Below are 24,706 nucleotides of genomic sequence, written 5' to 3' on the forward strand. Positions count from 1 at the left end.
TACAGAAACTGTGTGTCCTTTTTGCCTGGGATGTCCTGATTGATGCCTGTTGTCCTGGTATAATTACTAGTAGCGCTCCCTTTGAATCTCAGAGTTCCCCAGGGAGGATGATTAATTATTTGGTTCCTTACCTTACCAGGCAAACATGAAAGCACTTATCAGAGAATTATTACGGAATTGAGCCTAATGTGCAAAGGGAGCCCAGCCTGGCCTGTTCCTAGATGCTCCTTCCCTTCCCATCTTACCTGTTTACACAGCTTCCCTACTCTTCCCTGGGCAACCCCTTATCTACCTGAATTCCCCTACTGATCCCAGCATCCTAGTCCCTTTGTGCCTCACAGCTGCCTGCAGGAGCCCTGAGCTGACTTAGGGTCCACTGGGTGAGCTTTTGGCCCTGTTGTAGCTCCATTGGAACATATTCTGAGGTGTGGCCTCCCCTCTTCTAGATTTGTGTTTGGGAAAAAAAAATTTACATGGCCAGTGAGTTCTCCCTTCCCCCTGCAGTTGTCCGGGTCATTTTGGAAAGAAACTATCATTTTGATGCGCCACCAAGAGGAGAGGTTGGCAAAATGTATGCTATGTTTCCTGCCTTCAAGTGGCATGCCTTGGGACTTTGATTCCTATTTCTCTCTGCCACTGGGCAGAAAACCATGCCATTGAAAGAGCTGGCTTTTGGAGCCCCTCAGACTTGGGTGTGAGTGTAGGTGACAGGGCTGTCGCTAAGACGGAAACGTTACACATAGGATCATGTTCGAGGCCTTTTCTGTCCAAAACCTTTGGTAATTCCTCTTCAGTGGTGTTGAGTTAGGGAGAAGCCCTAACTACAGAAGCCACACCACTTTTGGGTCATGTTAGGAGATCATCCAGTGGTAGGCTAGAGAGACAAAGTGACAGGGTGTCAGGTAGAGCAGAGTGGGGGTCCTAATGGAGCATGTCTGGAGGAATATGTAAACGTTAGCTTTTCTCTTTCTTTTGGTTCCCGCATTGCCCTTGACTGGCCAGTAAATTCCTCATTTGAAATAGCTCTGTCTTGAACTTGCATTTTAATCCCTCACTCTTTCTCTTTTATTTCCCCTCAAATGTGGTCCTTGCGTGCTTTGGAGATTTGAAATCAGAATTAGATTGAGTAGGAAGTAGTACAGAAAAAGCTGGCTTCTCCAGAGCTGAGAATTTATTCCCAGTTTACAAGGCCTTTTTGTTTTCCAAAGGGCTGGAAGTTAGAAGAGATTAGAGCAGCAAATTTATTTTGATTTTTCTGCCCTGCCTTTAAGCTTTCTGCACTGGAACAAGTTGGCTTATTTTTCATAAGTGAATTCATTAAGCGTGTAGGCATGTGTAATGTTTTTAATTTTTGGCAAGGCCACCCTGCATTGTGTGTTTGGAAGCATGAATGAACTTCTGGATCGTAAGAGGAGGGGCTCAACCCATGAGAGCTTTCTGCCGATTCTGCTTGCCTCCTCTTGAAACGGTTACTTGCTCTCTTTGATAAAATCATGTTGCTTTTACCTGCCTCAGTGTTTCTTGCGGTGTGATGTAGGCACTTCCAGCAAACCGTCACACAGTCATTGCACAGATGAAGGCATGGGGACCAGAAGGGCCTGGTGACTCCCTTTCCAGATCGAAGAGAACAAAGTCAGACAAAGGCAGGGAGATCTGTATCCAGCTGCATCGTTGAAAGATAGAGCTTAAAAAACTTGAGCAGCCACAAAAGCCCAGAGGACAAAGGCCCAGCTTAAACAGAACCTGCCTGTTGTGTTTCTGTTCTGATGTTTGATCTCCTTGTAAATAATTGAAGAGTTTGGGATAGCTCCAAAGTGGAAAAGTTTCCAAACTGTATTTATTTGAACGTTTGGAAGAGCTGTTAAATATTGTACCCTGTTGGTTTTTTGTGGAGGGGAAAAAAAGACTCCCTTGGTGTTGGGACCCCTCTGTTGTCTTCTGCTGGCCTGATGTCGTGTTGGAGTTATTTATTCTTTGCTGGATGACTAGAGAAATCCGTGAAAGGCAGGACGAGGGAGGAGAACCAAATACATTGAGTGCCTTCTCTGAGGCTGTGTGCTGGGTGCCTGCCATGAGTTATCTCCCTGTCCCTGGTTCTGGGAAGAACTCGCTGTCAGCAAATGTGTACTCAGCAAATGCTCAGGCCAGGTAGACTGTCTGCTGCGTTTCTGTGCTTTGTCCAGCTCTGGGCTCTGCTCTAAGGAAACAAAAGGTGATCGGCTTGTCAGACTCTTTTGCTAGGGTCCATAGTAAAGAAATCTATTTTACGTTGCAACCCATAGGAACATATTATGCTGCAGTCAGAGGAAAAAGTTTTGTTCCCAGAGAAACCACAGAACACGTTCTGACGTTACGCCCTAACATAAATGAAACCTTGAGCCCTTTCCAGTGAGTTGCCGATTCTAGCATCCTCTGATTCTAGCATCCTGGGGCTGGCAGACCTGTCATGACCCTTGTAGGTATGCTGGTCATGGGAAGAAACCAGTGGCTTTCCACAAGAGAGAATAGTGAACATACTCATTGTAACTAGTTTTTAAAAACCCTTTAAATACCTGCCTTATCCTTTATTTAGGAAGCACAGTATGTCAGAGGGCTGGCCTCATCTGCCCTCCTCTCAACTCCAAATACTTGTCTTATTGTTTTATTTTGTTGGAGTTTTCCTTTAATAGTGGTTGTATAAGATCACAGCACTGCAAGATACTGTTTGAAGTCACTGTAGCGTTTAGGGTAAGAGACAGGAGGACCTTAGGATACAGTTGTACAGTGAGAGCTTTCTTCTTCCCAGAACATTGGTCATGAGTCTTAATCCTGATCCCTAACTAGTTAAGGAGAGCTGGACCCTGAAGATCAAAGATCTAGGCACCTGTATCGTTTTTCTTTCACTTTGTATTTTTTTTTAAAGATTTTATTTATTTATATGACAGAGATAGAGACAGCCAGCGAGAGAGGGAATACAAGCAGGGGAGTGGGAGAGGAAGAAGCAGGCTCATAGCGGAGGAGCCTGATGTGGGGCTTGATCCCATAACGCTGGGATCACGCTCTGAGCCGAAGGCAGACGCTTAACCGCTGTGCCACCCAGGCGCCCCTCACTTTGTATTTTGAAAGATTTCAAACCTGCACGAAAGTAGAGAGAATGTCATGAATCCACATGCTCCCCTCTTGTAGCTTCCAGTGGTCGTCAGTCACTGGCTGTTCTTAGAATAAATATTACTAGAGTCTTACTCTCCTGCCAGAGGTGGAATAACCTTGGGGCGGAGGGGTGTTCCTGGATTTGGATTCTTTCTCCACTGTGTAGGCCAAACCTGGACTGAAGGCTGTCTTCTGTTCCTTCCTGGAAGGCAGCCTGTCAGGGAATTTAAAATTATTTGTTTAAAACTTAAAATATTAAACAGTTTTTTATTGTGATTTTCTTACACTACGAAATTATATGTGCTTGTTATGAAAATGTTGTAACACAGATGTGTGAGGCACAGGAATAAGAAGCCTGTTCCCTGTAATGCAAACTTACCCGCACACAAATACTGCAGGCAGGTTTTTTTAAAAAGGCAAATAAGGTCACGTGATACATATTGTGCCGCAGCTGGCTTTTGTCTTTCTTTTTTAAACTCCAAAGCATGACTTGTCAATTGCTGCAGAGAAAGGCTGCTGGAATTTTGATAGCAAATGCGTTGAATCTGTAGAGAGAGTATTGCCACCTTAGCAGTATTGTCTTCTTTTCCATGAACAAATGGTATCTTTCCATTTATTTAGGTCTTCTTGAATTTCTTTCAACAGTATTTTGTAGTTTTCAGTGTGCAAGTCTTGCACTTTCTTCTTGTTAAACGTATTCCTAAGCATTGTTTTCTTTTTGGTGCTGTTGTAAAAGGAGTTGTTTTCTAATTTCATGTTTGGATTGCTCATTGGTATTGTATTTGTTATTGTTTTTAATTATTCAGTTAGCACACATGGACACATAACTAATTTCCCCAGTTACCTATTGATGACGATGATAATGATGATGACTTTTAAGTAAGCTCTGTGCCCAGTGTGGAGCTTGAACTCATGACCCCTAGATCAAGAGTCACATGCTCCATTGATTGAGCCAGTGGGGAACCCCAGAATTATTTTTAATTCTTTTTTTTTTTTAACAAAATAATGCCATAGTGACCACAGTTGTATGCACACTGTACTGTTTTGCATACTTTTGTTAATGTTTCTGAAATAGATTCCTAGATGAACTTGCTGGGTCAAGTTTCTACATATTAAAAATTTGATAGCTATCAATTGTGTGCCCAAATCCTGTATCAGTTACACTTCTCAGGGTTGCAAGCAGTTTATGCTAGTGTCTATTTTCCTGAAGCCTCCAAACACATAGGCCATTATTAATTTTTTAAAATTTACCTGAGTCTGATCGGTTATAAATGGTGTATCATTATTGTGCTTTGCAGTTCTTTGGATATAAATGAGACTGAGCAACTTTGTATGTTTATTTGATGTTTTATAGAATGAATTGTCCATTTAAAAAATAGTTTCTTTTTAAATCATGGACATGATCCTTCACTACATATTTTACAGATATTTTTTGGCCCAGTTTGTTGTTTCTCTTTTACTTGTGTTTATTCTTATTTTTACTGCAGGAGTATGATATTTCTCTTTATTTGTGCTTTCTTTATGCCCACTAGTAAAATTTTTATAGTTTCTTCACATAGGTCTTACAGTTCAGTCCTAATTACTATATGTTTTTTGTTGGAGTTCTAAATTTGATTTTTTCTCCTCAAACTTTCTTCCCGCTTCTGATAGCTGTAATGAAAAGATATAGGTTTTACTATATATGTATGAGATTTGGCCAACTTATTCTCTTGTCACTTCTAATTTTCAGTTGTTTTGTATTTTCTTAGTAGATAATTATTTGCAAGTAATGGTGATACTGTCTTTTATTTTTTAGTTCTTTTATCTCTTTATACTTTCTCTTTTTTTATTGTATTGCTAAGGCTTGTCAGAATGCTAATCAGAATATTCCTGTATTCCCAACCTATTTGACAATGGGAATGCCCTGGTATTTCTAGTTGGTTGTACTGCTGTTGGTTTCTAACAGGATCCTTTTTTTTTCTTTTTAAAGATTTTATTTATTTATTTGACAGAGAAAGAGGCAGTGAGAGAGGGAACATGAGTACAGGGAGTGGGAGCCCGATGCGGGACTTGATCCCAGGACCCTGGGATCATGACCTGAGCCAAAGGCAGACGCTTAACAACTGAGCCACCCAGGCGCCCCACTAACAGGATACTTTTGACCTGTTGCTGCATGTCCTCACTGGGGAATCTCATTCATACATATAGGTCTTAGACTGGTATCTGCATCTCAGGCTTCCTTCTTTCCTGGGCTTCAGCTAGCAGACATCTATTTGTAGGATATTTCTTTTTTTTCTTTCTTTCCTTTTTTTTTTTTTTTTAAGATTTTATTTATTTATTTGAGAGAGAGCACACATGAGCCAGGGGGAGGAGCAGAGAGAGAGGGACAAGCAGACTCCATGCTGAGCATGGAGCCTGACGTGGGGTTCAATCTCACAACCTTGAGGTCATGATCTGAGCTGAAATCAAGAGGTGGACGTTCAACTGACTGAACTATCCAGGCAGGCACCCTCAGGATATTTCTCTTTTGTTATCTCACAAAGCCCCAAAGCTTAACATGTTAGGGCCATGTTTACTGTGTGTGGCTCACTGTGCCTGGTAATATAGTTTGCTTCAGTAATCCTCCCAGTCATCTGTAGAAGGGGTTGTTAGGTATCCCATTTTGCAGATACATACACGGACTTTGAGATGTTAACTTGATTAGGGTCCCATAGCTCGTAAGAATAGTGGCACCACTGTCTGAACCAGAGTTTTGTCTGACTCCAAAGACTTTTCTCTGTCTGCTGCTTGGACCTTCTCTCCCCCCAGGCCCCGAGTACTGGGTTTCTGAAGATTGAGCATTCTGCTGGTTTGTTTTGAGCTGTCCGGTTTGCACATCCCACCAGCTGTGGTCCACACCTTGCCCGTCTCCATCACAGTGAGCTTAAGTAAGGCTTTCTCCTTGAGTTCAGACAAAGGATGGCTATCTGTACTCTGCAGTAGTTTTGCTGATTGCTGCAGTTCAGTGGATTGATTTTTCATAAAATGTTCTTAAGGGACCAAAGCCATGTTGAACGCTTTGGTTTGTAAGATCATTCTTATGAAATATCTGAGCAGAGTGTGCCAGAATTTGACTAGCTCTGAAATTCGTCATAATTTGGAGTCTGCGAGACTTGGGAGTATATTCTTTCAAAAGTTTCTTTCCCCCTGATCGGCAGTGAGATGCTTCCTAGGAAGTGGGACCCTGGAGGATTCCTTTCTGTTGTGGTGTTCCCTCCTTCCCAGTCAGGGTGAGGTACGGCTTCACAGTGGATGCTGCCTCACCTTTTCGATAAGTGGGCTTCTCGGTGGGGCCAGGGTAGGCCATCGGGCCGCAGCAAGAACATGTTAGAGTCCCTGTTAAATTGATTTTCAGTTCTGTTTTTTGGAAGTATTTTTCATGTATTTTATAATTTTACTGTATGTCTGCATAACAGCAGGTTGTGTGATTATAAATAAATATGCCTCTGAAGTGTTCTAATAAGGGTGTGCAGTCAAAGTTTAGAGGTCTTGACGGAGACAGACACCAGCAGAACTTATCACCTGTGCTGATAACCAGGAAGGAGTAAGTTCCACCACCTGCTCTTGAGGAACCTGGAGGAAGGCCCCACATTCCCTGAGATCGACAGCATTCCCAGTGAGCACCACTGCAGAAGAGGGTGAACAAAGAACAGAATTCAGACCACGGAGTTTCCAGGGCCTTGGAGACCACTGGTTTAGTTTTGTAGATAGGGGTCCAGAGAGAAGTGATGTCCTTGCAGTCACTTGGTGGCACAGCTAGGGTCCAGGTCTCCTGACCCTAGTGTGGGGCTTCTTACATGGGATCACCACTTTCCTGATGCTTCAGTTGTACCAGTTTCTATTTAATTAATATTTTGGCCTCTCTTTTTAGCATAAAGTAGTATAAAAGGAGTTAGTTATGTCAAATTATTTGTTCATTTTCAACATGATTTTGAATTTAGGGGAAAGACACTTTTCCAAGTGAGCATTAAGGCATATCAAATTCATGCATTTATTTAACAAATGAGGTTCTGGACTACAGCAATGAATAATTAGATGAAAATGCCTTTCTTCATAGAGCTTATGTTCTACTTGGGGGAAAGAACTCATAAGCAAGTTAACTGAGTAAATTTTTTAGAATACTGGAGAGTGATAAGTTCTGTAAGGGGTGCACGTGGTGCAGTAGGCTGGTCACAACGGACCTGGCCAAGAAGACTTGGTTCAACAAAGATGGAAATGAAATGCTGGGACAGGCAAGGTGGATATCTTGGGGAAGAGGATTCTAGGGAGAGAATGTCAGGTGCAAGTAGGGGCCATTTGAGGAACAGCCAGGAGGCCGCTGAAAGGAGGCCCGTGAACTCAGAGAGGGAATGGGAGGTCAGGCTGTGAGGACTTGTAGGCCATTGTACAGACCCACTCTTACCCAACATGGGAAACCATTGGAGGCTTTAGAATATAGGAGTGACATGATGTGAGTTACCTTTTAAAAGGACCTTCTGGTTGGTGCGCCTGGATGGCTCAGTCGGTTTAGTGTCCGACTCTTGGTTTTGGCTCAGGTCACGATCTTAGGGTTGTGGGATCGAGCCCCACATCAGCTTCACGCTCAGTATGGAGTCTGCTTGTGATTATTTCCCTTTCCTTCCCCCACTGCTCCTCCTTCTTCTCTGTCTCTCTCAAATAAATAAAATGAATAAAATCTTTAAAAGGACCTTTGGTTGTGTGGTGAGAATAGATGGAATGGGGACAGGGTGGAAGCAAGGCTACCAATAGGAGAAAATGAGAGTTATACCGGTTATGCCAGTTATTGTATTTGGGATTGTTAATTGGAATGCTTCATTCAAACGAACTAAATAGCAATTTACACTATTATTACTGTCTTATCCAGCCACTTTCCATCCAGTCCCAGTCCCCAGATTTGCTAGCATTATGGTTGACACTGATGATACAGAAATGGAGAAGATGGAGCTTCTGCCTTACAGAAGCTTAGAGTCTAGACTCTTCATATTAGGCTAGTAGATGGTGTAAAAACCAGAGGTCCCTTGAGTCTGCCAGCTGGAAGAACTGTGTATGGTGGGGATGCTGGAAACACAGCTTTCTGTCTCAGATTAGTGGGTATAAATGGGAGGGCACTGGAATTCATGGTGCTTGAAGAGAGCTTTGAAAGAGGAGAAGAGCATACAGAAGAGGGAAAAGCAAAATGTATCAGGCAGGGGGCCATGTAAGGAAGGGCGTAGCATATTCAGGAAAACTGTGGGTGGCCAGTGGGCCACAAGCAGAACTGTTGAGGTTTGGGTGCACCGTGAGTTCTTCAGAGAGTTCTCAGGAGAACCGGGAGGACTCTTGGTCTGCACAAGCTACTGACCCAACCTGTGGCCTTGCTTTCCTTCTACAACAGGCAGTATTTCTGGGTAGAGGAATAACCAATACTTGCCTTTGGCAGATGTCATCAGTTCTTCATGATCCAGTCTCCAGAAAGATCAGAGTTCTTTTAAGCCCATTAACTCATTGTTTAAAAAAGATTGATTTATTTTTGAGAGAGTGCTGGCGGGGGGGCAGAGGGAGAGGGAAAGAGAGAAACTCAAGAGACTTCATGCTGAGCTCGGAGCCTGATGCGGGGCTTGATCCCACGATCCTGAGATCATGACCTGAGCTGAAACCAAGAAGAATTGGACACTTAACCCACTGTGCCACCCAGGTGCCCCGAACTGATTTTTTTTTTTTAAGATTTAATTTATTTATTTGACAGAGAGAGAGACAGCCAGTGAGAGAGGGAACATAGGCAGGGGCAGTGGGAGAGGAAGAAACAGGCTCCCAGTGGAGGAGCCTGATGTGGGGCTCGATCCCAGGACTCTGGGATCACGCCCTGAGCCGAAGGCAGACGCTTAATGACTGAGCCACCAGGCGCCCCTTGAACAGCATTATAGAGGTATAATTTATGTGCCATAAAATTTATCTGTTTAGTGTATCATTCAATTATTTTTAGTATAGTAAATTTACAAAGTTGTACATTTCCCCATCACTCTCAAAAGACCCCTTATCCCCATTTGTAGTCAGTCCCATTCCCACCTCCAACTGTAGGCGATTATTTATCTATTTTCTGTGCCTGTAGATTTGCCTTTTCTGGACGTTTCGTATAAACAGAATCAGACACTATGTCGTCTTTGTGTCTGATTTCTTTTACACAGCATCCTGTTTTCCTTGTTCATCTGTATTGTAGCATTTATCAGTACGTTGTTCCTCTTTCTTGTTGAATGGTATTTAGTTGTATGGATGTACCACATTTTATCTGTTCTCCAGTTGATGGATATTTGGATTGTTACCACTTTTTAGCTGTTAGGAATGATGTCCACTTTTTGCCAGAAGTGTAGCCAGTGCGCAGATGGTTCTCTGGGGTGAGCACGCACACAGGAGTCTCTGACTTTGTCATCGCCGTCTTAGTGTTCTTGCTTTGCCCTTTTGTAAGACTGATTGATTAATGGGTATTATTTGAGCCACTTAATAGCTGAGTGACTTTGCCTAGTTTTTGCTTCCTTATCTGTACAGTAGGGATATTTATAGATGTGGTATCTGGCTCGAGGTATTGTTGTGTGGATGAAATAACATAATAAAGAGACTATATGCAAGGTAACAGTTGATTTGCCCTGCGCCTTCCAGGCCCTCTTACCCCCAGCCCCTTGCTGTCCCTGGGAAAGTGGGTGGGAATGAGAAAGGCTGTATGAGGAACCATCCTGCTTTGAGTAGTGAGTAGTGGTTTTGGAGAGATGCATATAAAGGACCTGGGGAGAGTGACAGGTCTTGGCCTGGGTGGACTCAGGAGGCTGAAAGACCTCCTAGACGGGGCCAGCTGAAAGTTCTGTTGGAAGGATCAGGACCTGGGCTTTGGAGGAGGAGCATGGGGAGACTTGTAGGAGAGTCTGGGGCAGAGGGCAGAGCTCTGAGCCTTGCTGGCTGGCTGGCTGGGGTGGCGCAGCCCAGGCGGGCAACTGGGATCTTTGCTTAATCCCTTAGATAACCGTGAATATTTTGGTGTCTGGTCTCACATTTATGAAATGTATGTGGAAGAGAGAAGTTGCAGATTTTGGGGTCTTTGGCTGGGTTGGACACACAACATGTTTTCCAGTCCCTTAGAATTCATTCAGTAAGTGGCCAGTGTTTAAAATCTGGAGATCTGGCCCCAGTGACTTGACTTCTTACATGGTGTCAAGTGAGCAGAGCTTAAAGAGGTGGTCCCCTGCCCTTCTCACACATTCGCCTGGGTTTTTACCTGCTGGGGTTTGCAACCATCGGTGTAGAGCTGCGCCGTCCCAGCACGGTAGCCGTGAACCTCGTGTGGCTATTTAAAGTTAAGTAACTTCATGTTTTAAGTAAAATGCCGAGTTCTGTTTCTCATTCACACTCATATTTCAGTTGCTCAGTAGCCACGTGACTAGCGGCTGCCGTGTCGGACAGTGCAGAGACAGCGTTTCTGTCACTGCTGAACGTCGTATGAGACTAGATTTGCAGTGGTTACTAACTGCCTCTCTGTAGTTAGACCTTGCCTCCTCGCTTCGCTTGGCCTACTGCTGCACGTTTACAACGGTGATGTCATGGTCCTCAGTTCCTTTACCGTTGGTAAAATCCTTGTACGTAGGCAACGACAGGTAACAAGCCGATAACTTGGTTAGTGCCATTAATCTACTATTAGTTACCCATATTTTAACAGACTTACGGCTCATAAACTGTCTCTGGAGGCCATTCCAGAGGAATGCTTGGTGGCATTATCACTGGGATGAGTGTTGCAGGGACTCCCTCGGTGACAACTTTGAAGGACAACGACTTTGGGTGAATAATTCTCCCATCCGACACGTGAATACACAAAGTCACTGACTTTATCACACTTTTTTTTTTGGTATTTGTGTTGTGTTCTTATTCTTGGAATTAAAAGTGAGTGCAGCATAGAGTGCTAATTAATTTCCTCCTTATTTAATAAGGTTGCAGTGTGGAGTCTTCTAAAATAACCAACAAATTTGTAGAAGTCAGCAGCCTGTAACCCCACAGGGCACCTAGTGCATTATGTTAAAAATAGAGCTCACCAGGGGTACAGTGTGTGTTCTGTTTGACCCAGCAGTTGTCCTTTTCAGAATTTTTCCAAAGGAGATAACCGTACAAGTGTGGAAGTGAGTACCATCACAGCCTTATTCGCAATAGTGAAAAAAAAATTTTTTTTAAAGATTTTATTTATTTATTTGACAGAGAGGGAGACAGCCAGCGAGAGAGGGAACACAAGCAGGAGGTGTGGGAGAGGAAGAAGCAGGCTCCCAGCGGAGCAGGGAGCCCGATGTGGTGCTCGATCCCAGAACCCTGGGATCACTCCCTGAGCCAAAGGCAGATGCTTAACGACTGAGCCACCCAGGCACCCCGCAATAGTGAAAAATTCTAACCAAACCTGAATGCCAGCATTGGTTGGGGAGATTGGATCAGTATTTATGATACTTAGATACAATAGGGTATCAGACAGTCACTGAAAATGGGGGTATAGATCCTTATCTGTATTGGGGAAGACTTCATGGCATATTGAGTGAAAAAAACTATGCACCTATCTCTCTCTCTCTCTCTCTCTCTCTCTCGTTCATGTAAAATTCACATGCAGATATGTGTATGCAGAGATGTCTTGGGGGACAGTCATCAAAATGGTAATAGAGTTATTGTTGAGTGATGGGATTTGGGGTAACTACTTTCTTTTTTGGACTATGCCAGACTTGCTTGTTTTGTTTTGTTTTTAGGTTTTAAAGTTTTTTAAAGTGGTGCTCTCATAAAGAAGGGAACAGGCACTTACTGAGTACTACTGTATTCCAGGCGTTGTGTTAAAACTCTTAACCCTCATGTATATTCTGTAAGGTATTATTGTTCTGATCTTACTGATGAAGCATGTGAAGGCTGGCGATGGAACAGCCCAGCTGGCTGGTAGGGGTAATAGATAGAGCTGGTATTCAATCCTAGATCTGTGTGACAAAGCCCTGCACTTTGTCCTGTTCTGGGCATTATCAGGGCATCAGAGAAGTTTAGAGCTGAGGCCGACCTGAGAGGTTATCTGGTATTAGTGGCAGAGAAGTATTGTGTCTCACTCGAGGTCATATGTAAGCTAGCTAGACAGAGATGAGAAAGATGTTAAAAATGGGGTTTGGGAGATTGCGATTTTGCTGTACTGAAAATGGCCTTGATAAGGCCAGGAGGCTTAGGGTTATTTTTGGTTTGGTCACTATCCCATCCCAACTTCATGGCTTAGGGTACTCTTTTGACCTCTTTGGTCTTTATTTTCCTCATTTGCAAATTCAGGAGAGTGTGGTCTACATCTCAGGTTAGTGTGGGATTATTGAGGTTCACCCCAAGTGCCTTAAAAACAATAAGGTACAATAGGAGTGTAAACTATTATATTTACTCAAGCCAGTCCCATGTTCTGAAGCTTCAGAGATGCGGTGGTCTTCCTCCCTAGCTTGTCCCTTACGGATGTTTTTGGGGAGAGGCTTTCGTATTTCTTTCTTTGGTGAATGAGCAGATGTCACACTCTAGAACGAGAACTGTGGTGCCTTCTATTCTTGGAGCTTTCACTGGTGGTTTGGAAAGTAAGAGAGGCAGAGACCAAGTCTAGCACTTGCCACAGACTTACAGGCCAAGGGGTCCAGAAACACTCCCACTTTTCTAGTTTTTAAACTTTAAAAAAATTGTGAACTGTATGTAGAAAGTGCATGAAACACAAAGACAACAGCTTTCTGAGTTGTGATTCAGCTAACAGCTGTTTAATTGGTCCTCTGGAAAAGAGGTAGAGCATTGCTAATGTTCCCTGAAGTAACCACTCCTGGCTTTCATGGTACTCACTTTCTTTTCTTTTTAGTTTTATTACCCAGATATGTACCTTAAAATTACAGTTTATGTTTGCTTGTTTTTGAATTTCATACAAATGTGCAAATACTTTGTGTCTGGCCTTTTCACTCATTATGAGATTTATCTGATTTGTTGAGCATTGTTGTGATTCACTTATTTTTATTGTTTATTGTATTCTTTGGTATGAAGACCACAGGTCATACATTCTACAATAGGTGGACACATAGGTTTCTAATTTTAGGCTATTATAAATAGCGCTGCTCTGAGAAATTTTGTGCGTTTCACCTGTTGCATATGTGCATGTATATCTATTGGGCATGTTCCTAGTGGTGGAATTGCTGCAAATTTGGTAGATGATACCAACATGTTTTCTAAAGTGTTGGTTTACATTTACATTCCTACCAGCATGTATGAGAGTTTCCATGTTCTTGGCAACACTTGGTCTTGTCAGTCTTTAATTTTAGCCATTCTGGGGAGTATGTAGTAGCATTTCTTTATAATTTTAATTTGCATTTCTCTGATAACTAATGGAGGCTGAACAACTTTTTGTATACTTCTGACCATTGCTGTCTTTTATGAAGTGTCTATTCAGATATTTTGCCCGTTTTTGTTCTGGGTTGCCTATTGATTGGTTTGTAGAAGATCTATATATGTATATATTCTAGAATCAGGCCTCTTGTTGCTTATTTGTTTCATAAATATCTTCTTCCTATATGACTTGCCTTTCACTTTTTTACAGTGTTTTGGTATGCCCAAATTCTTAATTTCAGTTTGATCCAATTCATCAGTCTTTTCCTTTAGGGTTTGTGTTTATATGCCCTATTTTCTTAGGTCATTTTCTAAAAGCTTTTTTGTTTTACTTTTCCACACTTATCTCTAATACTGGGAATTCATTTTTGTGTATGGTGTGAGATAGGAGTCAGTTTCTTTTTTTATTCCATATATTCAGTTGCCCAGGGGCATTTATTTAAAAGAGCAGCCCTGTTCTCGCTGCTCTGTAGTGCCCACTTTATCATAAATTAAGTGCCCATATATGTGTGATTCTGTTTCTTTATTCTCTTCTGTTGGTATATTTATCTTTCCTTGACCTGATAGCACATTGCCTTAATTATTACCATTTTATAATCTTGATACCAAGTGGGAGCAAGTTTTATCACCTCTTGTCTTGCCATTGTCATTTACACATAGATTTTGGAATCAACTTGTGAAGTTCTTTTTTTTTTTTTAAGATTTTATTTATTTGAGAGAGAGACAGACAGATGGACAGAGTACAAGCAGGTGGAGGGGCAGAGGCAGACGGAGAAGCAGACACCCTGCTGAGCAGGGAGCTGGATGTGGGGCTCAGTCCCAAGACTCGGGGATCATGACCTGAACTGAAGGCATATGCTTAATGGACTGAGCCACCCAGGTGTCCAACATGTGAAGTTCTTTAAAAAATACATAGTTGGGATTTTGGGTGAAATTTTACTGTAGATCAATTTGGGAGAAATGAAAATTTCACAGTACTGAGGATTCCAACCTGTAGTTTTATCTTTCCATTTATTTTAGTCCTGTCTGTCTGTCTATCTATTTTGTTCCATAGCTTTTTGAGTAGATACTTGTTTTGGCTAGATTTATTCCTAGGTGTTTATTTTTATGAAATTAAGTATGGAAACAAAAAATTTCCTTTTTGGCTTGTTGGTATGGAAATGTAATTGATTCTCTTGTATGTTGACTTTGTGCTATTTGGTCTTGCTTAGCTCAGTTTTAAATTTTATAATGTTCCTGTATATCTTCCAGATTTTCTACTTATAGTTATATTTTCCATTAATAATGACAGTTTTGCTTCTTTGTTTTATACTTTTAATTTTTTTCCTTTTTCCCCAGTATTTCATCATTAAGTATGGTGGTTAATTTGACACTTGGTTCAAAATTTGGCTTTTTCCACCTTTTGGCTATTTTGAATAATGGTGCTAGGAACATAGATGTACAAGTATCTGTTGAAATCCTTCTGGGTGTATACCCAGAAGTAGAATTGCTGGATCATATGGTTATTTTGTGTTTCATCCTTTGATGGCCCACCATATCATTTTCCACAGTAACTGAACCATTTTATTTTCCTACCAGTGGTATGCCAGGAGTTCTAATTTCACCATGTCCTCCCCAACACTTGTTATTTCCTTCCTTCCTTCCTTCCTTCCTTCCTTCCTTCCTTCCTTCCTTCCTTCCTTCCTTCCTTCCTTCCTTTTTATAATAGTGATCCAAATGGGTGTCAGCTGTGTGCTGTTGTGGACTCTCTTTTTTGAACTCCATTTAAACTTGTTAGTTCTTTTCTGTGTATCCTTTGTCTCTTACCTACTATTTTGAATTTTTCATCTTTTTGCCTCTTTGTGTTTCATTCTGTTTTTTTCTGCAGACTTAGTGTCCAGTGTGCTTTTAAAGCCTATCCATGGTATACTGAATTCTGGTATTATTTGGTGCTTTCAAAAATTGATGTTACTTTTTAAAAGTTGTAGTTTCTCTCCCCAAATTTTAATCACATATTTTATCTTCTTACACGTAGTAAGAATTATTATTATTATTACTAAGTAAGCTCTGTGTCCGAAGTGGGGCTTGAGCTCATGACCCTGAGACCAAGAGGCATGCTCTACTGACTGAACCAGTCAGGCACCCCAGAATTATTATTTTAATAATCTGTTTCTAGTTATTTTCGTGTACATAGTTCATGTGTGTCTGTGTTTCTTCCAGTTTTCATTTATAGTTGTCGGGTGTGCCTGGTTGTCTTTGGCTGTGTTTTGGACATAGTATTTGAAAATTGTTCATAGAAGTAAATTGAGGACTAGAGAGGATGCTGCTCTCTCCATCTGGAAGTGATTAGGGTTTTTATCTGTCAAGGGCTTTAGGGCACCACCTAAGCTAAGATCATTTCCATCTGATGTCAGGGAGTGATATTTTTTTGGGCCACCCAGATTCTTTGAAGCTGGTCTGTGGTCTATCTGAAGACTCTTTTACTTTCAGTTCACTCTAGATCTATAGGTGTATTATAAAATTTAAAACTGAGCTAAGCAAGACCAGATAACCCAAAGTCAATATACAAGAGAATCAATTAGGTATAGCCATTTGGATTTCTAACCCAAGTTGTAGGGGGCTATCCAGGCTATGAACCTTTGAGGGCTCTGGAATCCAACCTCTCTTCTCCTAGACCCATGTGGTCATTGAAAGCAATTCTTAGTGTCTTGGTTGTCCCTTCCCAGTGTTTAAATGGCCCGAGGGCAAAAGTGGACCATGTGCTGCAACCTTATCCCACTGGATTTTAGTTTACTTACGTTTCATAACTGGTAACTTTTCTTTGCCTTCCTTATTCTCTGATGTTTCCAAGCAGATGTTCTTTTATAATTTAGCATTTTTAGTTATTTTTAGCATGATGGTTAGTTTGAGTTACTTAGCAATTTACTAACTCCCTTTGAAAGCACGTTTTTAAAGTTGTAGGATTAAGGAATTGTATTGGACCTTAAGAACTCATCCATTACAGGGGCGCCTGGGTGGCACAGCGGTTAAGCATCTGCCTTCGGCTCAGGGCGTGATCCCGGCGTTACGGGATCGAGCCACGTCAGGCTCCTCTGCTGGGAGCCTGCTTCTTCCTCTTCCACTCCCCCTGCTTGTGTTCCCTCTCTCGCTGGCTGTCTCTTATCTCTGTTGAATAAATAAATAAAATCTTAAAAAAAAAAAAAAAAAGAACTCATCCATTACAGATGAATTCATTACTAATCAGTAAAGTAGCTTATTTTTTGTTTTTGTTTTGTATAGTAGTAGGGGTTTATTGACCATTTACCATGAATCCACTATTGTGCTATATAGTAGGGAAATTTTGAGGAAATACCAGGCACAGTATTCCTTATTGAAGGAGTTTTGCTGTGGAAACAAGCATAAACTCAGAAAATGAAATAGAATATTGAAGGAGGTGTTTGAAGGTAATGCATAGTTAATGGCTTAGTGAAAACTAAAGGCAGTAAGTGTTGGGTGCGAGCCCAATCCCTTCCCTGCCTTTGCCCTTTCTCTCCCAGGCTGCCTTCCTCATGCTGGTTCACTGTGCCCTGTCTAAATCTCCAGCTCCCTGTCTCTCCCTCTTTACCAGTACAGCTTTTCAGTGGCTGTCCCATTGTCCTGCAGACATGTCTGAGCTGCCTCCCCTGTGACTTCCCAGCGCTGCCCTCCGCTCCAGCTCTCCCCATCGTGGCAGCCGTCTCACACCTTTGCACGCACACTTCCCTCTGCTTAGAGGTTGTCTCTTCCTTTGGTGCAAGGTTGGTTTTTCAAAACGTAGCCTCATGTAGTGTGAGTCTTTCTGGGAAGCCTTGTCTGCCAGCCAAGTCCCTTGTCAGGTATCCTATACCTCTGCCGGAGCACCAGTTGGTACCTGTTGTCCATGGTGATGGCAGTGACAGTGAGCTGGTGATAACAGCCAGCAGGTGTGTAGGCTAGCCCGTACCACGCACCAAGTCCTATATCACACACTTCGCATACAGCGATCTGTGAGGTAGCTGTTACTGTTGTCCCTGTTTTACAGGTAGGAAATTGGGGCACATAGAGGCTTCACAGCCAATAATCGTGGTCTCCTGGGCAATGACTTTATTCATGTATCTCCTTCTTCAGTACGGAAACGGAAACATAGGAGCGGGGCCTGGGCTGTGAAGATAAACATTTGTGGGTAGTGATTCCCTTCCTGGCCCTGGGGCTGTGCCTCAGTGTGAACTAGACAACTGTAAGTGAACCCCTCTGCTTCCTTCCAGTGTCGTCTATTCTGCCGTGAAGGTGCCTGGGACTGTTTCTGTCCTCTCCTGTCCTGTTTCACTGGGCCTTCGCTGCGTCTGCCAACCCAGGCTTCTTGGGGAGTCTCTGGACTCCCCAGTCTGTCTGGGCAAGACGTTTTGAAATTTACTCTATAGATTGAGCGAGGCCTGAACTGGTCAAAACTACCAAGTAAACTTCCATCCTGGAACAGATGAAAGAAAGTCCGTGTTCCCTCAAATTCCACAGGTAGCTTAACCAACAAGGGCTGTGATACCTGACAGAATTTTGAATTCATTCAAAATGAAGATGTAATTGTCCTCGTATGCCTTAGTCTTGAATGAGTTATGAAGGGGCGTGGTGAGAACTTGAAGGCAACATTCTTAGTATTTTTGTAATGAATAACACTCCCACCTCCAACCAGCGATGTGACCATACTCATGCTTCGGATTTCATCAGGGAAAAGCCAGTTCCAGTTAATTGATGGGCTGCTCTTTTTAAAATACAAGCTTTAGTGGTTAGAACAGTTTTGGATTCACAGAAAAATTATTAGGGTGGTATAGAGAGTCTCCATGTACACCACACCCAGTCTCTCTATTGACATCTAACATTAGTATGGTATAGATGTTATAATTAATAAACCAATATCAATGCATCATTATTAACTGAAGTCTTGACATAGTTTATTCAGAGTTCCACTTTTTCCCTACTGTCTTTCATCTCTTCCAGCATTCCTACCACATTACATTTAGTCTTCATGTGTCTCTGCGCCTCTAGGTTGTGACAGTTTCTTGAACTTCCATGTTTTAGGTGACCTTGACAGTACTGGTCAGGTATTTTGTAGGATGTTCCCTCTATGGGAATTTGATGTTTTTCTCATGATTAAATTGGGCTTATGGGTTTTGAGGAGGTCATCATAGATTTAAAGTGTCATTTTAATCACACCACACCAAGCATATATGCTGTCAACATGAGTTGTGGCTGTTGATATTGCCCGTTTGTCAGGTTTCTCCACTGTAAAGTTATTCCCCTTTCCTTCCATGCTGTATTCTTTGGAAGGAAGGCAGAGTTTGATACCTAAATCCTCTTTAGCTGATAAGTAAAGCCACTATTTTTAAATGTCTTATACCATTACATATTTTAAAAAACCCTGTTTGCCAACCAATGTTCTCTTTATAAAAATTTTTTAGAATTATTTCCTTCGATATCTTCAAGGTGCCAGTTCCTTGCAAGGACAGTTTGTTCTGATTCAGCAGTTTTGAAGCAGTGGATTCCAAGCTGAATAGAAAGGCCTGCTGTCTTTGCATTTACAAGCTGCAAAACGCAGGGGTAGACAGATGAAAGGAATTATAATGACATTGCTTGATGTTAGGGTTATTGTCATTGCCTCACTTTTGTTCATTTATTCTGTAAGATACTGGGCTACTCCACTTACAGTTTTGAACCATGTTTTAGTAAAGCTGCACAGAGCAAAATTACTTCCTACTGAGAAAGGGTTTGTACTAGGGAGGACTGTCATTTTTAAGGTGGCTTAATAGCTTTTTAAACATGGTTCAATGTTTCTAATTACGTACTGAAGCGCAAAAGCGGATTTTACGAATTAAAGTTTACTTCTGTCAATGTATTTTGGTGGGTATTTATTTATGATATAGTCTATTGCAGGTGCAGGTAGGTCAACCTACTGAGTAATCGTTAGGATCGGTGAAATTCTGAGGAAAACGTATTCAAAACTGTTGAGTTACTGTTGGATTATAGCACCCTCTGCTGAAACAGCATGGTATTACTCCTAGCTTTATAAACATACGCTGTTCTTAAACTTGAAAGTCGTGGAAAAGAGGTTTTTCTTTTTTCCAAAAATTGCACCAAGATAAAGCAAAGCTTTAGTTGATGCGAGCGTGTTGTTTAGGCGTTAGCAGTACTGCCCTCACTTTGCGCTCATTGGACAGTAGCGCAACCCCAAGAAAAGGATGGTTAAGCGAGTTGTGTGCGTGCGCGGCAAGCAGGAAGCGCTAGTACCGGGTTGGCTTGGGGTGACTAATTCACAACTCCCGGCCTAACCGCCTGGTAGCTCATGTACTTATGATGAGCACATCTGCCGAAGCAAATCAGCAGCCTCTTGTTTTCTGAGGCTTCCGAAGGTCGCGAATATGCTGCTTGGTTTTACCCAGAAGGCCACGCACCAGCTGCGAGTAATTTGCATACGTCTTGCTCGCCGGGGCGGGGCCGGTAGGGGGCGGGGCCGCGGCTCGGACTTCCACGTTGGTGCACCCGTGCCTTGGATCTGCCTCTGGCCGTTTTTTTATTTCGTTTCATGTCACCTTCCATTTTCTATTTAAGCTGTGAACAGATCTTTGCGTACCAGAGCAGCCAGTTTATTTTGACAACCAGTTTATTTTGCCGGTCGGCATGCGCTCTCCAGGCTGTCGGGCTGCGTTTGAGCCAGGAATGGGGGGGCGTCCTGGGAGCTGGTGGGCCAGAGCGTGGGCCTCGAGAGCGGCGGCTAATAGGTTCCCGGTGTTTCCCTTTGCAGGTGGTTCTTCTCGGCATGGACATTCTGTCCGCGCTGGTCACCCGGCTGCAGGATCGGTTCAAGGCGCAGATTGGCACAGGTGAGCTGTGGGTAGGTGTGGAGCGGGCCCCCACATTCTCCACCGTGCAGTCCCCAGCCTTCGCTCAGTCTCCCCAGATCCTCCATTTAGCCGTTCCCAACCCTCCGACCCAGCAATCCCCCTCACCCTCCGCCGCACCGACCCTTCTGATTTAGTCCTCCCACCCTCCCAGCCATCCCTTAAGTCCTCCTTCAGTCTCCACCTGCTGGGGCTGCACCACTGCTCCTCCTCTCCCGGGTCACCCCAGATCCACTCACCTCACCACACCTTGCTGGCATGTTCACGCTTTTTGTTTTTACCATACCCTTCTGCTGGCTTCTTCCAGAGTTCGTGTTCTATTACACAGTATTACTGCTAATTCTTTTATTCTTACACAGATTCTTATAAACATCAGCTATCACATTTTAGTGCTGACAAAATTATATTTGGCCGTTTTGAGAGGCATTGCTTTCCCATTTTGAGAAGGCCTGCAAATCCAATGCAGCTGTGTTTTTTCCAGATCAATATCCTAGGTGTTCTGTTTTCACTTTGGTCATAAATGTTACAAGTGTCCCTTAAATGACTGCTCTTTACTTTGGAGGGAAAATGATGTCAGCAAACTGAAATAAAAATAAGCAGGTTTCTTCGTTTTAGAGATGATTTAGTCATTTCTAAATTCCTGACCTCTGGGATTTCATAGTGACAATATAAGCACCAAGCAGCTTTGTTTGTATAAGGATTTCCTTACAGAACTTCTCAGTTTTGGTTGCTACATGTGTATTTGTTATTTCTGTTACCTTTCTGGTCAGTGTGCTGTTTCAGATAAGGTTAAGAACTCTTTCCCCATTCTGGCACTAACTGTCCATCTGTAAATAAAAACCCCCCTTTTAGAAATTTGTTATTTTAATAGCATTCCATTTTCCTCATAAGTTAGTTGAATTGTTCAGGGATGTCTCTTGTAAAAGAAAGGTTATAGACTCTTAGAAGGAGCAAAGTAAACTGACTTCTGGTCGGTAAATGCCCTTGGAGCATTAGCTGATGGCCCACACCTGGGGTGGGGAGCCGGACTCTAATTCATGCGTGTATACTCTGTAAAATTAGAGACACAGTGTAGATGAGAGAATGAGTCATAAGTGCCTGCTCCTTCTACCCCCAGCGAATGTGCTGGAGCCCTCTCTTACCTAAACTTCCTTTTGTGTTGACCCTTTCTACCAGGGTCTTCCACTGACATCCCTTTTAATATCTCATCAGCTTAAAAACGTGTTGGGAGCTGGCTGGAGGAAGGTCGATTAAGGAAGAGGAAGAGTAGTGTGTCCATGCAAAGGATTTTGCAGATTCTTATAGTAAGCTCCCATGGATTTCAGTGCGAAGAGTAGAACTGTGAGGATTGGTGGTTCTCCAGTGGTGTACATCATTTAGGCCAACATTTTGTCTTCCCAGTAATTGAAATATCCAGTTGGTGACTGCAGACCCCCCCCCCAATAGGCTTTCATTTGATCAGTTTACATTTTGATTTTCAGTGCTGCCAAGTTTAATAGACAGACTGGGAGATGCTAAAGACTCTGTGCGAGAGCAAGACCAAACTCTGCTGCTGAAGATCATGGATCAAGCTGCTAATCCCCAGGTAGGGCGGGGAGGCGCTCTGTGGCCCGCTGGCATGTGCGGCATGCTGGCCTGTGCGTCTGGCTCGCACTGGCCTCCTTACTCAGTGGGGAGTCTGCTTGAGATTCTCTCCCTCCCTCTCCATGTGCCCCTCTCCCAGCACGAGAATGCTGTTTCTCTGGGGGGAAAAAAGACTTAATTTCTCTTATTTTTTGTTTACTTTTTTATATATTTACCTATTTATATATATTTTTTATTTTAAAGAGCAAGAGTGTGCAAGTGGAAGGGGGGGAGAGGGACGAGGAGAGCAAGTGAGAGAGAGAGAGAGAGAGAGAGAATATTTTAAGCAGGCTCCACGCTCAGGGCAGAGCCCATTGCAGGGCTTGATCTTATGACCTGAGTCAAAATCAAGAGTAGGATGCTTTAACTGACCAAGCCACCCAAGTGTCCCAGGATTTAATTTCTTTTAAGCTGATGTGTTTCACATGAAAATTTTCATAACATTTTATCTGTCCCTGCCCACCCCCTCCTCCCCATACAGGATGTTTTAGAAAGTAATAAATAGCAAAGGGTATACTTTGACTAAAATAGTGGACTTAACATGGGTATTGAGTGCTTGCTTGAATCCATTAGACTCTTGAGCTCCTTTGTGTAACTGACTCAGTTTCTCTGAAAAGAGGTGGTTGTAGTATCTGGGAAGTCAGGAGGCCTGGCTGGAGCCCTCATTCCTATCTGCTAATGAGCTGGGGCTGCTGGGACGGATGGACAGAGGGACACAGCCCTCCTTTCCAGGCTCCAACTGTGTAATGTATTGGGGTCAGGGGCTGGGGGGATCAGAAAAAGCCATCCAAGGAAGGTAAAGCCCAGAATGTCTTAAAGGATGAGCAGATGTGTGACTTGTGGGTGAGGTGGGGACAGCTATTGTAGAGCAGGAGAGCAGTAGGACTGTGTGCTCTCTGGCAAGTCACCCAAGCCTCGCTTGACCTTATTTTCCTCCCCCATGAAATGGGGACGGTTACACCTTCCTTTAAGAACTGTTGGGATAATTAAATGCAGTTATATGAAGGAATGTGTTTGGAAAAACTCCGACTTGATACAGAAATACAAGTTACTATTTTTCAGTATATCCTTGAGAGGACGAAATGGGACTGGTTGAGGCTGGGGCTGACTTGGCACCTGCTGAGAGGTCCCTCTTCTGTTGTCCCTGTATTGAATAAAGGCTTCTCCTCTGCTCACCTGTCTTCTGTCACCTACAGTACGTGTGGGACCGAATGCTGGGAGGCTTCAAGCACAAGAATTTCCGGACTCGGGAAGGCACGTGCCTCTGCCTTGTTGCCACACTCAATGCGTAAGTCTGGGCGGGGCCTGAGGGTTTCCTTGGCTGAGCATCGTTAGTTGAGACTTTGTGTTTCGAAGTGACTATGGGTTTCCGGAAGTTGCAGAGAAATGTCCTGGGAAATGCTGTGCACCCCTCCCCCATGATCCTTCACTCTTTACATGTTGCATATCGGTGGTGCATTACCAACACCAGAGATCAATATTGATGCAACGCACAGGGCTTATACAGATTCCTCTGGCGACACACACCCATTGGGTGTGCAGTTCTGCCCCATTCTGTCATGTGTGTAGCTCCAGGGAACCACCATCACCAGTGAGGTACAGACCTGTGCAGCACGCCAGACTCCCTCATGCTACCCCCTGCCCCCCCCCACAACCACTGATCTCACCATCCCTATGATTTTGTTATTTCAAGAATGTTATATAAATGGAATCATACAGAATGTGAGCCTTTGAGATTGACTTCTTTCACTCGGCAGAATTCCTTTGAGGTTGCATATGTGGGGTTGCCTGAACAGTGCTTCATTTCTTCTTATTGCCGAGTCGAATTCCACGGTACAAACGTAGCTGTTTGTGTCACTGTTCACCTGTTGCAGAATGTTTGAATAATTTCTATTTTCTGGCTGTTACAAGCAAAGCTGCTGTGAACGTGTACGTACATGTCCCTGCAGCACGTAAGCTTGCATTTCTCTTGGGTTGGTGCCCAAAGGTGCCATTGTTGGGTCATCCGGTGGGTTTCATTTTAAAGAAACTGCCAAACTGTTTTCCAGAGTTGTCTGTGCCGTTTTACATTCCCACCAGCAATGTGTGAATGATTCAGTTTTACATATTCTTGTTAGCACTGAGTGTTCGGTTTTTTATTTTAGCCATTTTGATTGCCGTGTAGTGATATCTCTTTGTGGTCTTAATTTGTATTTTCTTAAAGACTGTTGATGTTGAGGATTTCTTCACGTGCTTATTTGTAGGAGAGACGTTTTGAAAATTGAAAAAGTACAAGTCACCTTTTCTGATTATAAAAGTGATATTGTATATGTCAGGAAATTTACATCAGGGAGAAAATAATGATTTGGTATATTTCTACCACCTTCACACAATCATGGTTAATTGGTAGTGTATTTTTAGTCCAACCTACAAAGTACATTATTTTCAAAAACAAAACTGGGATAATAATGTTTATGTTACCTTGTAAATTTTTCCGCTCATTATGTTGGCCTTTTCAGTACCATTAAATTTGCCCAAACTTGTATGTTTTTAAAAATGTTAGTTTTTGATCACAGTGGTTTCACTCCTGAGAATGTACCCTAAGGAAGTCATCAAATTACCAGAGAGAGTTGTATTCCCAAGGGCTGTTTGTGTGGGTGTTTATGATGGCGAAAGTGGTCAGTGACTTCTGTGCTGCCAGCAGGGCAGGGTTTAGCTGGAAC

General features: G+C 42.8%; 1 protein-coding gene and 1 non-coding gene across 18 annotated transcripts in view; one reads left to right on the forward strand and one right to left on the reverse strand.

Moving 5' to 3' along the window:
• CLASP1 (cytoplasmic linker associated protein 1) overlaps positions 1 to 24,706 on the forward strand; it is a 264,159-nt gene that overhangs the window by 67,701 nt on the left and 171,752 nt on the right. For all 17 annotated transcript variants that reach the window (XM_019802321.2, XM_034654388.1, XM_034654392.1 and 14 more), the window contains exons 3-5: positions 20,285 to 20,363; positions 21,863 to 21,966; positions 23,201 to 23,292. In XM_019802321.2, the coding sequence (XP_019657880.1) occupies positions 20,285 to 20,363; positions 21,863 to 21,966; positions 23,201 to 23,292 (275 nt within the window). The remainder of the gene's footprint in view (positions 1 to 20,284; positions 20,364 to 21,862; positions 21,967 to 23,200; positions 23,293 to 24,706) is intronic.
• On the reverse strand, positions 19,601 to 19,726 carry LOC117801325. Its single transcript, XR_004623842.1, has one exon. It is a non-coding gene; the product is annotated as a U4atac minor spliceosomal RNA (small nuclear RNA).

This window comes from Ailuropoda melanoleuca, chromosome 2 (genome assembly GCF_002007445.2).
Source record: "Ailuropoda melanoleuca isolate Jingjing chromosome 2, ASM200744v2, whole genome shotgun sequence".
In the NCBI taxonomy this organism is placed as follows: Eukaryota; Metazoa; Chordata; class Mammalia; order Carnivora; family Ursidae; genus Ailuropoda; species Ailuropoda melanoleuca.